Below are 14,073 nucleotides of genomic sequence, written 5' to 3' on the forward strand. Positions count from 1 at the left end.
TGTCACTTCTGCACAGCAGAACATCATTTCTCATTGCTTCCCACAAATTTCCAAATGTTTTAGTACACATATGCAAATGGTTTTGTACAATTGTCATCTTTTGGTATAATTATAAGCTGCTTTAGTCTCTTTGGTCAAAGTAGATTATGTGGGTTCCCACTGTAATAATTTCACAACCAAAACTATATGTGTTTGTGATTATCATGCTAGCTACCATATTCAAAACAATTAACCAAGCTTTCAAAATGATTTTAAAATATATTCCATAAATTGCAGTGTTGGGGCATTGTTTTGTTTTTGGTTTCCACAGTCAGGTGTGCCACAAAAGGTGGGGGGTGGTGGATGTTAGGATGATTCCAAGAGCCCCTGTCAGTGAGGGCCCAAAACATCTAACAATGCTAGCTAACTAACAATGCAGAGACGCTAATTTCAAACATTCAGATACTATAGTATATTGTTTTAGGAGCACCATTAACATCTGAACCTTAACTGATCAACATATAATGAGCCGGAGCAGGTACTTAAATACACACAAAGCTAACAAGACAACACAGGACAGGTGAGAACAATACCCAAGTAACCAATCACAGAAAGGACAAGACAACGAGCAACATGTGGGGTTTATTAACAGAACTAGAAAGTTTCCGACATCAAAACTAATAGGCGTAAACCAAATACTAGTGGTACAATACAATGCAGAACAAAAAGGTACAAACAAAAACCAGAACAGAACACAAGAAGGGCAAACTGATGACAGAAACAATCAGGAAGTAATAAACACTGGGGTAACAGAAAAAAAAGAACAATAAATACAAAATAACAGATAAGTGTGGCACCTGGCCAGCTTTGAAGCCATAACCACAGGGTTAACAGTGTGAGCCACCCACTCAACCTGCTGAGCTAAGCAGTTGTTTTAGGGAACTTTCAAAACACACAGACACATTGAGGCTAAAAGGCAAAGCAACAGGGAGGACAGCAATCTGCTGGCCAAACGGGGAGGAGACACAAAGGGCAGGGCGGGTGGAAGCCAACCCTGACAATACACACACACATGCACACGTTTGTATTCAATATCTTTGTGGGGACCATCCATTCATTTCTATGGGAAAAACCCTAATCCCAACCATGATAACCATAACAATAAGTAGCCAAACAAAATACAAGACTTTTGCCATTTTTTGCTGATTATTTAAATCTAGTCGATTGAATTCTCATTTATAACCACGCTTTGTATGTTCCATCCTGGGACCGTATTCCAGAAACTTCCTGACTTGCAGATCCTGTGTTAATGCAGTCTTGAGATCCTTCCCAGGTTTTTAAAACGTGAAGGGCAGCCATCTGTAAAAGGATCACACCTTGGTACAGGTGGAACCAAGGTGATACCATGATCCACACCTTGCCCCACACGACCCTCTGGACCGCAGGGTCGGTCAACGACCACTGTCATGGTGACACCCCCACTAGAAGATAAATACCTGGCACTCCCCATCAGACTGAAAAACTCCTTTTGGATGAGAGGTGAAACGTTTTAAAGAAATTGAAAAAAAGAAGTCCAGTTGCCTTCGATTATGGGCGAGATCTGTTGCAACGTAGTTTTCAATGTAACTGAGAGGTTAGGTTTGTTTAGGAAAACGCCTACTGAGTTTGATGGGTGACTATGGTAGTTAAATTATATCAGCAGCAATTAAAATTAAGTTGCAATTTAAACAAAATCGTTTAAATTACAATTCAAATGATATTTTTTTTTGTTTAAATTACATATTTATAAATTCATCATTTTAATGACAATTTTATTTGTAATTTAAATAATCATTTAAACATTGTCACAAAACACCCTCTATATAACGGCTCACTTTTGTTTCACCATAGCATGGTTAGGGAGTATCTTCCGGGATCGGTTCCAGGACTCCTGCCACCCTGAAATGGATCAGTGGTTGGAAGACGGATGGATGCAATTTCAATGGACTCACAGTATAACATAACTATTCTGGAGTTAAAGACATAATTCAAGTAAAGTGCAACAGTGTAGGTTAATTAAAAGAAACTTTCAGGGGGAGCGAGACCCCATAAAGCAGAGTAATGCCCCGGACGGGGAATGCGGGTCAAAGGCAACAAAACCACACACTATTAGCCATGCAGAGACGTTAATTTCAAACATTCTTCTATAACATATTGTTTATGAGAGCTATTGAAAATCTGAATTAAACCCCAACCTTGCGAGATCGATCAACTCATCAGATTCAAGATCAGACAAATATTTAATATTATTTAAGATACAAACAAATTAATAAAATGGAAAGGTAACATGTTCCACAACAGCCTTCCTAGTTTTCACACAGCGATCTCCTCAAATTGCGCATCGCTGATTCTTTGTAGGATGCTATTTGTCGCAATGGTTCAGTCCAAAGCCGAATGGTTTGCTCCTTGTCCGGCGTTTCTCATCGCTGATTGGTCTTTTGACTTTCCGGGGCAGTGACGGTGCCTGTTGGGATTGGCGCGAAGCTGTTTCGTCCAGGCGGACAAAGAGCTGCCTCAGATTTTTAGTTTTATATTTGTAAATTTGGGGTTTGATATCAAGTGCATTATCATGGCTGATAAAGAAGGTAATTCCCGCGTATTTTCATTTAACGAAAATATTAGACTCCTCCTATTTCATCCACAATAGAAGTCAACATAGCATAGCCGCTAGCTACTCGGTAATGTGTGTGCCGGTGTTTTCGTGTGATAGAGGCCCTACGGTGGCTGTAGTTGAGTCCCGCCAAACCGGTAATTAGCATAACTACCTCGACTAGCCGATTTAACTAGTGCTTAGTTGAATTAATGTAAAGTGACTTTGCTTATCTCTCGTGGTGGGGATTATCTGGGCGTTTCGACGTGTTGCTTGCACGGTTTAGCTAAATCTGAATTGCGCGTTAATGATGGTCTGAAAAGCACGGTGGAGTGTGGATGCTAGCTTTGCGCCAGTGTCTTATTCTCTATGCCGGTGAAAATCTTATCTTGATATTGAAATTGTGAATTAGCCACGATTAATCACATGATGTAGTTACCAGGGTATTCTGACAATCGTGTACGGTGCATGACCGAAAGAGCCATTTAAACCAGCATTCAGCTTATACTTTCGGCTAATGATGCTGAGCTTTTGTATATGAGGGTTATTAACAGCTCCCCCCATTAGGTACTTAGGCTGCGAAAAAAGGTACTCCTTATCACTTTATTTTATTGTTGAATGAAGTGTGTGCATTTTGGAGGATTGAACTTTTCTGCATTTCGACACCCGATCCAGCGCGAAATGTTGACTGTCTGGGTAAATGGCACCGATCACCACGTGTAAATGTTTGTTTGCTCTGCGTGTACAGCAGCGTTCGATGATGCTGTGGAGGAAAGGGTGATAAACGAGGAGTACAAGATCTGGAAGAAAAACACCCCTTTTCTGTACGACCTGGTGATGACCCATGCTCTGGAATGGCCTAGTCTGACGGCGCAATGGCTACCAGACGTTACCAGGCATGTTTTCTTTCTTGATTTGCTACTGATTATCCTTATTGACAGCGTTCTGTTTCTTTGCTGGCTTTACATATTAAATCAGAGGTATTCAAACTGTGGGGTGCAGGAGAGGGGGGAAAAACAGAACTATGTAGGAAGGTTTCAGCTTGGGGGCAGGTTTATTTTGAAATTGCAACCTTCAGAAATATTAAGAATAATATGATCATATCACGCTAACATATTAAAATAATAAAAATGTGTAAAATAAACAGGCACCATGTATTGAAAGTACTGTTTTGAGTAGTAACTTAATGGTAGTTTATTCTGGGAAGGTCATTAAGTTAATGCTTATATACTTGGAGGAACCAGAGAGAAATTTCTGGCTTGTCAGTGGCGCCCTCAAAAATTTTAGGGCACAAAGATCAGGGCTAAAGAACATGTCAGAGGTGCTTAAGCCCCTGGTAAACAGCCCTGGTGATGCCCATGATAAAGACATTGGTTATCGTATGCTTAAGAGCGTATCAAAGAAAGCGAAACACTAAAGAATTGCAAGTGATTGAGTGACATTTCATAAGTTTGATTCGGTCACATTTGAATTAAAGTAGTTCAGTTAGTGTTGCATGTTGGGTAAATTAAAATGACCGCAGGGAATTTACCAATCAGTTTTAGTCTGATGCCTGCCTTTGGCGCTCTGCAGGCCTGAGGGGAAGGACTACAGTGTCCACCGGCTTGTGCTTGGTACACACACCTCGGACGAGCAGAACCACCTGGTCATCGCCAGCGTGCAGCTGCCGAATGATGATGCCCAGTTTGACGCCTCCCACTACGACAGTGAGAAAGGAGGTGAGACCTGTCTGCCGTGTCACGTCCCAGGAAAACAAAGACACCCTCAGTGTATTATTGTCTCCTGTAATCTCTCAATGTGTCTCATCTGGGCAGAGTTTGGAGGCTTTGGGTCTGTGAGTGGGAAGATTGAGATTGAGATCAAGATAAACCATGAGGGAGAGGTGAACCGTGCTCGCTATATGCCACAGAACCCCTGCATCATCGCCACCAAGACGCCCACCAGCGACGTGCTGGTCTTCGACTACACCAAGCACCCGTCAAAGCCAGGTAGCATGTCCCGTCTGTCTCGCAAGGGGGCGTAGCCCAGTGCCTGTCTACTTGTTTTGCGTGTGTTGAAAAGCCTACAGATACTAGCATTTGGTTCCTCAATTTTGCTGTGAACTTTTACAGTAGGATCTGTCTGGCTTGAAATGTTATTGCAATATCTAGCTTAATTTTTGTGCACACTTGTCGATTTGGCAGTGTGTCCTGCATGCAGCAGAAAGTGCAGTGCACACTCCCCGTCCTTGTTTGACGTGCGTGTCCCTGTGCCCTGCAGACCCCTCCGGGGAGTGCACCCCTGACCTTCGTCTGCGGGGCCACCAGAAAGAGGGGTACGGCCTGTCCTGGAACCCGAATCTGAGCGGCTGCCTGCTGAGTGCCTCTGATGATCACGTGAGACCTCTTCCTTTGAACATCCTGGTTTTGCTGAGTTTGATGTGTCCCTAGGTCAGTGAGGGAGGGGCTTGTGTTTCACTACTTTAACCAATCACAATCTTCATCGTATGACATCACCACATTGGTGTCTGTTTTATCTCCCCCTCATTTTCAACTCAAGGCTTCTAGTCATCTAGCGTGAGGCAGCATGTGGCCACAGGGTTGCTGGTTCAAGCCTTATTATCATTATTAATAATAATATTATTGATATTATCATGACATAGACACACCCTTACATTCTTCATTTGCAGCTGAGCATATTTCTGTGATTTATCTGTGTTTATGACATTGGCATTAACAAAAGGCTCAGCGGGCGAGTCTCTGTGCCTGTGATCAGAAGGTTCCAGTTCGCCAGCCTCGGCAGATCAGTCACATGGCTGTGGGCCCGTGAGCCAGGCCCTTAACCCCCAGCTCCAGGGATGCTGCATGATGGTTGACCCTAAACCATGACCTCCACGCTATGAATATGAGATGGGGTTGGCAAAAAGATGAATTCCTATGTACCTGTACTTGTGCGATGGCCAATAAAATTATTATTATTATTACAACATTTAGACATCTGTGTGCCTTAACATGTGCTGCTTAAGAAAAAACATAGGATTGACTTAATGCAGTGATGTCATACAATCACTGGCTGGTTAAAGAAGTGAATGGCGAGCCCCTCCCTTGTTGACCCAGTTCCTTTACCCATTTATGAACTTACCACCTGATATTGCATGTGAAATGTTAAACTTCTTGCACGCCACCAGGCTTCTCTTCACTAGCGTAGTGCTTTGGACTCTGTGTTCCCTGTATTGCATTAGTGCAATGAATCAAACATTGTTCGTCTGTCTATTGTAACATGCAATTATGTAGTAGTCAGTTTGCTGTAGAAATGTCATTAACTTTAAGGCTGGCATACTTTTATTACACATGCATCTTCCTGAGCTGTTGGGTGTCAGAGGAGTTGCCGTAGAAATGTGCAGTGAAGATAAATATTGTGTGTGGCGGTCGGCGTCTTGTAGACGATCTGCCTGTGGGACATCAGCACTGTCCCGAAGGAGGGGAAGGTGGTGGACGCCAAGACCATCTTCACGGGACATACGGCCGTGGTGGAGGATGTTTCCTGGCACCTGCTGCACGAGTCGCTCTTCGGCTCCGTGGCTGACGACCAGAAGCTGATGATGTACGCCTCCCTCCGCGTCTGTCTGCCAGCTGCCTTGTTCGCTCTCTCAGCCAGCTGTTCGGTATTCTGCTGAGATGTTGATGCCCTTCTATTTTAGTGTTCTGTAGACTTTTCCCCTTTTGATACCTGGTTTAGTTCCTTCGCTTTTCTGTTTGCTGCTTTTGCAAATGCGCTTTTGTCGTAAAACTCACTGCAGGATAGTGTCTCGTTATAGTTTGCAAAGATCGGGAAGAATGTCGAGAAGCGTACATGGCATAAGCTCTTCATCAGATGTGCTTGTTATTGAGGTTTTTGTGGTAAACCGGGTTTGTGTGTGTGGTTTATATCCAGCTGGGACACCCGGTCCAATAACACGTCCAAGCCAAGCCACGCAGTCGATGCCCACACTGCTGAGGTCAACTGCCTGTCCTTCAACCCCTACAGCGAGTTCATCCTGGCCACTGGCTCTGCTGACAAGGTTCGGGTTAATATTTTGTTTTCAGGATTGGTGGGTGGGAATCACTGGGCTGCACCATCTCTGCTTTGGCAAGTCCTAAATGCTAGCAGGGGTTATGGTCTAAATGACTAATTTCTTTCTGATATGAGGTTATGGCTTGGAGCCTGTGGTTATAGTTCATAGACTATGGTGTGTTTGTGAAACACTTGTTTTCAAAAGGATTTTCTTCCCCCGTTTTTTTTTTTATTATTTCTGCAGTTAATGAGTCTTTTTTGCTTTTCTCAGACTGTGGCACTTTGGGATCTCCGGAATTTGAAGCTAAAACTGCACTCTTTCGAGTCCCACAAGGATGAGATCTTCCAAGTAAGTGCCGCTCTCTGATCGGGGCCCAGCTGACTTTTAAACTTAGTTTGCCTACAGCTTACAGGACCAAAGCGTTTGCTTTGCCGGTTTCTTGAACTCGGAACCTGGAACGTTCCATCTCTGATGCTTGTGAATGTACCCACAGGTGCAGTGGTCCCCTCATAACGAGACTATCCTGGCCTCCAGTGGAACCGACAGGCGGCTGAACGTTTGGGACCTCAGGTGTGTTGCGGGCTGCGGTTCTGTGGCCCCCTGTTGCTTCTCACCCTCATCCGAGGCGACAACAGGCTTTTGGCACCTTAATTGAAAACCTTGGCACACGAGTCCCAGCATCTTCTGAAAGTCCTCGAAAACCTGCTATTGCCTGTGCTGTGGTTTAGGTGTGGCTGTCTACCACCCACCATTAATATTTTTTTTTCTTTTGGCCTGGAAGTCTGTTTTTGAAATTCAGTAAATGAAACCTTATGCGGATGGCAGCGGCGATGCGCTGGTGCTTGGGGACAGTTTGTTTCTAAGACGATCGGCTTTCAGGTGGACTGAGTCCTTCAAAGGCACCTCAGGCTTGGATGTTTTCCCACGTTGTGCTTTTGAAAACTAACAAATGAATGTAACGTTCTCTGTTTACAGTAAAATCGGAGAAGAGCAGTCACCCGAGGATGCGGAGGACGGCCCCCCAGAACTGCTGGTGAATGTTAATTCCCCTTTTACTTTCACAAAAGTAGGGTAATGGTTGCCCCAGTGTTTGTAATCATTTACTTTTCACTCCAGTTCATCCATGGTGGTCACACAGCAAAGATCTCAGACTTCTCATGGAATCCCAATGAACCCTGGGTCATCTGTTCTGTCTCCGAGGACAACATCATGCAAGTTTGGCAGATGGTGAGCCGCTTTATTTTTAGTGGCGATCCTGAGGTGTGAGGTCAGGGTTTTCTACAGCCTGCTGATTAGCTAGTCTGCCCGGCTTCCAGCTTGGATAGGTGACCGACTGACCGGCTTCTCCCTCGTGTTTTCAGGCAGAGAATATCTACAACGATGAGGACCCAGAAGGGGCAGCAGATGCTGAAGTCCAGGGTTAAGGAGCCCCCCCACCCACCCTATGAGAGCGGGACTTGAGTGTTCCCTTTATTTTTCCAAATTTTGACTTCAGTGGCACCCAGTGCCAGCCAGTCCCTCTTGTGTGTCCCTCCGATTGGATGAAAGGCTGTTCTCCATTGTAGATCAATCATTTTATTGGCTGGAAGCTTCCACTCTCAGAACCAAGATGTTTCAACAAAAGGCAAGCTCATTTTGCCTGTTTATTTGTGGTCAGTTATAATTTCCCACCCTTGCTTCCATCTGCTTTAATGTTCATTTCCTTGTCATTTGAAATCTTAGTTTATTTGTGAAATCTTAGTTTATTTGTGCGTTAATCCCAGTGTTTCTAAATGCAGTGCAAATTTCTTCTGGGCATATGAACGTGGGATGAAAAGGAATTTTTTATTCTCTTTAGATTCAGTGGAAATGTCTAAAATAAGGGTTAGCATTTCCCAAGTCACATATGTGCGTTTCTATCCGAAACACTTTGGCACAGTTAACAGTGACCTTACGTGCTGCCAGAATTTCCCAGATGAGTTTAAAACTTAATTTGTATCTGTCCCTTGTTTTTTTTTACTTGCTGACTGTTGGGCAGTTAGTGTTTTCTTTTCTTTTTTTGGTTGCCCCCCCTCACGCCACAGTCTTATTGTAATAATGCCTGTATACAGTACTTCTCTGTCATTCACATTTTGTCAAATTAATTGTATAAAATATGATTCTGAGTAAATGTGTTTTCTATCTATGTTGGCGTCTTTCTTTTGATGTCAAGTTTTGCTAACTGAAGCGGGTGCTGCTTTCCTCTGCCCTGCTGCACTTTTCAGCACGGTGATGCATTGAGGCGTGATCTTGGCAGTAATGTCCTGCAGCTCTTTATCTGAAATTACCTCTGAGGACTCCAGCTTGCACGTCTCTGTGGTGATACCAGTATCACTATGGAGAGAAAATGTTCGGGATGTAATGTTCTGTAAATAACTGAAAGCTGGCTTGGAATGTCGACAGTTTTTTTGCTTCTCGAATGAAACTGGAACTGTGTTTAATAGCCGTCGCTTAGGACTTAAGATCTGAGCTGCTGTTGTGGTCTACACCTACATCTTGTGGGCAAAAACATGCGTGACATTCAACATAAGGGATGGAAAAGTTTTGGATTAGATTCACTCAATTAGAAAAGCACTAACACCTTTAGCCGATTTAGAAAGTGACCCCATTGGGTGAAGATATTATTTGATTATTAAAGGCACACAAAGGTTCAACAGGAAAAAAAAAAACTTGTTTGTTCTCTTGGCATTCGTTTCTGGTGGCGTAACAGTTGTCCCAGAAGTCATGTTTCTTCCTTCATGGCAGGTCCTGCTGTTTTTCGGACTTCATCGCTGTACCTACAAAGAGAGATGCATGCGTCTTACAAACTGAGGGAGTATTTGTGTGGGACGGTGACGTGCTGCTGCGGTGCATGTTAACACGGCCCCCCCGCGACGGCCCCTTCTGAACGGATGCCTGCCTGTAGGTTCTCAGCTCCTCCTCAAGGCCTCTCTTCACATTCTCTATATCCTGATTTTTCTTTTGCTGAATTTCAGTCTCTGTTTTCAGGTGCCGCCTGTTCTCTTCGAGGGCATCCAGCGCCTCCTATTGGAAAAATGCAAATCCTTTAGCTTATGTAAACGGAACATTTTATTGTGTGTGGAGGAACTCCATGTATTGTTCTATGTCTTCGGCTTTAAGGGGGGTAAAGTCAGGAAACTCAAGTAATTAACCATTTGAGTGTTTTATGTATGTATTTGCAAAATGAATTTGATTCTCCATGGACTGCTGAACAGGCAGCCAGGGCCTGTACTCGGGTAACTCTTGGGACATTAATAAAGCACCGAAAATCAGGATAATATTTACCTGCAAAAAAATTTATGCAAACTGATAAAATATTTTAAATAAAAGCCTGAATTCCATCCATGTTTTTGAATAGAGAGGTTATGCCTGAGCAAACAAACCAGCGGCTTTGACTTCATGCCCCTTTCATCACATTCATTCTGCAATCCGTGCTCCTTCTGATGCATCTTGCTTTCTATTTTACTGGTTCCCTGCATGTTCTTTGCTCTCTTTTTCTCCTCCTGCTTTTGGCCCATGTCTCCCCCACATGTTATTTATCTGGCCGCTGTGTGGAGTCACTGGCCCTGTGCCTCTAATACTCTCATCCAGAGGTGCCGATAAAGATTTTGGACGTGCTCTGTACCCAGTACTGGCCCAGGTTCTCCTGCCCCGCAGACCCTGTGTTCTGTACCCAGTACTGGCCCAGGTTCTCCTGCCCCGCAGACCCTGTGTTCTGTACCCAGTACTGGCCCAGGTTCTCCTGCCCCGCAGACCCTATGTTCTGTACCCGGTGCTGGCTAAGGTTCTCCTGCCCCCAGACCCCGTGTTCTGTACCCGGTGCTGGCTAAGGTTCTCCTGCCCCGCAGACCCTGTGTTCTGTACCCGGTACTGGCCCAGGTTCCCCTGCCCCGCAGACCCTGTGTTCTGTACCCGGTACTGGCCCAGGTTCTCCTGCCCCGCAGACCCTGTGTTCTGTACCCGGTACTGGCCCAGGTTCTCCTGCCCCGCAGACCCCGTGTTCTGTACCCGGTGCTGGCTAAGGTTCTCCTGCCCCCAGACCCCGTGTTCTGTACCCGGTGCTGGCTAAGGTTCTCCTGCCCCGCAGACCCTGTGTTCTGTACCCGGTACTGGCCCAGGTTCCCCTGCCCCGCAGACCCTGTGTTCTGTACCCGGTACTGGCCCAGGTTCTCCTGCCCCGCAGACCCTGTGTTCTGTACCCGGTGCTGGCTAAGGTTCTCCTGCCCCGCAGACCCCGTGTTCTGTACCCGGTGCTGGCTAAGGTTCTCCTCCCGCTCCTGCTGCATCAGCGCCAGTCGCTCCTCCAAGTAGGCTTTCTGAAGGGCCAGCCTCTGCGCCTCCTCTCTGAGGGGACTCAGCTGTGCCCGTAGCTCCCGGGACTCCTCCCGGCACCTCCTGGTGGCCTCGGCGCTCGCTTGCCTCCGTGCCAGCAGGGCCTGGAGCCTGGGCTCGTAGAGCTCCTGCAGGGCCTGCACCCCGCTCTGCAGCTGCTGCTGGATGGCGCGGGATGCCTCGCGACACTGGGACAGCTCGCCGGCCGCGGGGGGCGGCTCCGCACCGCTCAGCTGGCTCTGCAGGTCGTTGAGGTGGTTCTGCTGGTCCAGCTGCAGTCGGGCCGCCTCCTCAGTGAGACGCAGAAGTTCGGCTTGGAGCTTCTCCTTAAAGAGCATTCACAATGCAGGCTGAGATAGCTTATTTAAGAACATTTACCAAGTCATACTGGGCTACGAGAAGATGGTGCTCATACTGCTTCAGTGAATTATCCAGCTGTATGAACCACAAAATGAATGAGGTTTTCCCTTTATAAAAGCACCTGACAAGTTAATGCAATAAACCTGTACGCATGACAGAGGTAACTAATAGGCACCATTGACCATCAACTTGAAGCTGGAAGATAGATGGAGAAATTAAACAGACATCATTTCATAAATGTCTTGTTTTGGAGATTTTCTTAAATGCGCTTAAGTATTTAATCTCTTAAACACATATAGGAATTGCTTAATTCTGACGACTAACTTCTGCAACCCTTTTGACTGAATTAACTTTACTTTATACTTTACACTTTATTTGATATGTTATTGATCCCTGGGGGGGGGGTAATTCTCTTTACGCCTCTCTGTAGGTGAGGGCAGCCACCCATTGCAGCTCCGCTGGGAACTGGGGGTTAAGGGCTTTGCTCAAGGATTCACAGACCTGCCAAGGCCAAGTTTGAACCAGCAATCTTCTGATCACAGGCGCAGAGACTCAGCCCACTGAGCCACACACACTGCCCCCTGACTCAACTTCCCTGACTGAACTAATCTGTCCATTCTTTTGTGTTATGCATTCAAATAGAAGTGTGGAACTAACACAGGATGCAACCCTGCACAACCAGGACAGGGCAGTCTAGGATTATGGGATGTTTCAGCACCTGCGTGATGACTGACTCCTTGACGTCACGCTGCAACGTGTCCAGGAAGATCCGACTCTGGGTGCACTCCCTCACGACGGCAAAGAGGCGCTTGCGGACACCCAGCACTTCTCCTCGCAGGCTCCGCCTTTCCAACTCTGATTGGGCGAGCTGCCGCCACACCTTCGCCAGCTCCGCCCTCAGCTCCTGGGCTTCCCGTGCCATTGGCTCCTCCAGCGCCAGCAGCTCGGCCACCAGCTGGTCCCGGTGCCGCTCGAGGGCACCCACTTGTGCGATGCACGCCTCGAACCGGAGACCCAATTCCCCCAGGACTGCCTCGTCGCTTGGCCGTGTCGTGGAGTCGCCCCTGGAACTATCCCGTTCCGCCGAGTCCTCGAGTTGTGCCACCAACTCTCGTGTGCACTCCTCCAGCTGCGTGCTAATCTCTCCCAGGCACCCCTCGATTTGGCTGTCCATGCCTCCACTCTGCCCCAGTAGCAATGCCCCCAGCTCATGCAGGCATTCTTCAAACTGGACACTCAGGCCTTCCAGGGACCCTCTGGGATCTTCTGCTGCACCTTCTAGCTGGACTCCTGCCCAGTCCATGCTCTCTCCGAACTGCAGCATGATGCCCTCAGAGTAAGACTTGGTATCAGTCCCAGATTCCTCCATCTGGTCCTTAAACTGTAAATCAGCCTCCTGCATGCGATTCCCTTCAGTCCCAACACTGGCCTCCTGTAAAATCCCCCAAGTAGGTTTCAGCTGGCTTGGGGCCTCTTTGCTATCCATTGTCAGTCTGGAAAAAAATGAAGCAGCTCCTTAAGTCAAACAAAGTCACCCGCACCATTCGTTAATGGTGTTTTTGGGCCCATTAGGAGAACTGCACGACTGATGCAATCAGAGTTACCAAGGTGCTCGAGACTGATCCACGATCTGTTTGTTCATGCAGCAGTGGAATGTCACCTCATGTTATGTCAAACCGCAGACGTTGGGTTTCAGTGGACCGAATCCCAAATGGCGTTTATTCTTAGACTATTTATTTTAGAAGAATCCAGCCTGGGTAGAGTCAGTCTTGGCCTTCGTTCAAGCCTGCTCAAAAAGCCCCAGCAATTGTGTGACTGCAGGGCATGATAATTGCCTGGTTTCTTGTGTAGGAACCTTGCCACCTCCTCCTCCAAAGTTGCTCCAGGTTATTTCACAACAGGCTTATCATACCCTTCAACTATATCCTATCTATTCCCGCCTTGATTATCTTATCACTCCTCACGGTCTTTCCAGAGATCGAATACTCTCTTTGCAAACTTTAAAAATCCGAATGATCAACCCGCGACTTGCCTTAGCAACTTCACGAGCCAGCAGTTATCAGTTTGAAACGGCATGTTAAGGAACCATTCAGGTCAGAATAACGTTGAGGCAGAACTCAACAAGAGCCAGACCGTGACAGATATAGTTCCAAACATAAACCAAACCCACCGTCTCCATGGCGATGGGGCCCTGCTCTACCGCCAGTGAACTTACCAAAGTGCAGCTGCCTCATGTGGATCTTCTTTTTCTGGTCCAGCAACGTCTGAGCAAATAGCGCGAATGAAGAGAGTCGCCCTCCTCTTTTCTCATATCCCCTGGCAGATCGTCTCCAGGAAAACAGAGGATCTGTTTTGGTTTATTAATATATCCCCGAGAGGAACACAAGCCTGTGTCTCATCCCATACCCTTCCTGGCCAACTAAGAGGAGATCAGATAGCAAATCACACCGATCCAAGTAGGATCTCAGAGGGGAGGGACCTTCTGTCGTCCGCTGACATCATCCATGCCTTAAAGGACGAGACAGACCCATGTTTGGACATGGCCCCAGGGTCAAACTGTGGTCGCGCCCAGGAGGAAGCTAAGGGGGGCACAGCAGTGCCTCTACAGCCCAATACTCAAAGCAAGTATTACTGAAATAGGGTTAAATATGTTATAAACCAGGCTTGCATATATGTTATCTGAATGACTGCAGGTCTGGCATATCTTACATTCTATTGCTCA

At 46.4% G+C, this 14,073-nt stretch overlaps 2 protein-coding genes across 3 annotated transcripts; one reads left to right on the forward strand and one right to left on the reverse strand.

Annotated features, from left to right (window-relative positions):
* The first annotated feature begins 2,453 nt into the window (after positions 1-2,453).
* On the forward strand, positions 2,454-8,805 carry rbbp4 (retinoblastoma binding protein 4). 2 transcript variants are annotated; one of them, XM_023832155.2, is made up of 12 exons: positions 2,454-2,603; positions 3,357-3,504; positions 4,181-4,326; positions 4,423-4,596; positions 4,868-4,983; positions 6,030-6,190; positions 6,521-6,647; positions 6,912-6,989; positions 7,135-7,211; positions 7,617-7,674; positions 7,758-7,868; positions 8,003-8,805. In XM_023832155.2, the coding sequence occupies exons 1-12, from the start codon at positions 2,588-2,590 to the stop codon at positions 8,063-8,065; spliced, it is 1,275 nt and encodes a 424-aa protein (XP_023687923.1). In that variant the 5' UTR covers positions 2,454-2,587; the 3' UTR covers positions 8,066-8,805. The 2 variants fall into 2 exon arrangements, with proteins under 2 accessions (XP_023687923.1, XP_023687922.1); XM_023832154.2 differs by lacking the exon at positions 2,454-2,603 and adding an exon at positions 2,673-2,766.
* A 445-nt stretch (positions 8,806-9,250) lies between these two features.
* Positions 9,251-13,834, reverse strand: sync (syncoilin, intermediate filament protein). The gene is made up of 5 exons (XM_023832152.2): positions 13,567-13,834; positions 12,070-12,844; positions 10,907-11,317; positions 9,559-9,683; positions 9,251-9,436 (listed from the first exon to the last, which is right to left on the reverse strand). Exons 2-5 carry the CDS (start codon positions 12,835-12,837, stop codon positions 9,382-9,384), a joined length of 1,359 nt encoding a protein of 452 aa, XP_023687920.1. The 5' UTR covers positions 12,838-12,844; positions 13,567-13,834; the 3' UTR covers positions 9,251-9,381.
* Positions 13,835-14,073: the final 239 nt, after the last annotated feature.

Source organism: Paramormyrops kingsleyae, chromosome 23 (assembly GCF_048594095.1).
Source record: "Paramormyrops kingsleyae isolate MSU_618 chromosome 23, PKINGS_0.4, whole genome shotgun sequence".
Classification (NCBI taxonomy): domain Eukaryota; kingdom Metazoa; phylum Chordata; class Actinopteri; order Osteoglossiformes; family Mormyridae; genus Paramormyrops; species Paramormyrops kingsleyae.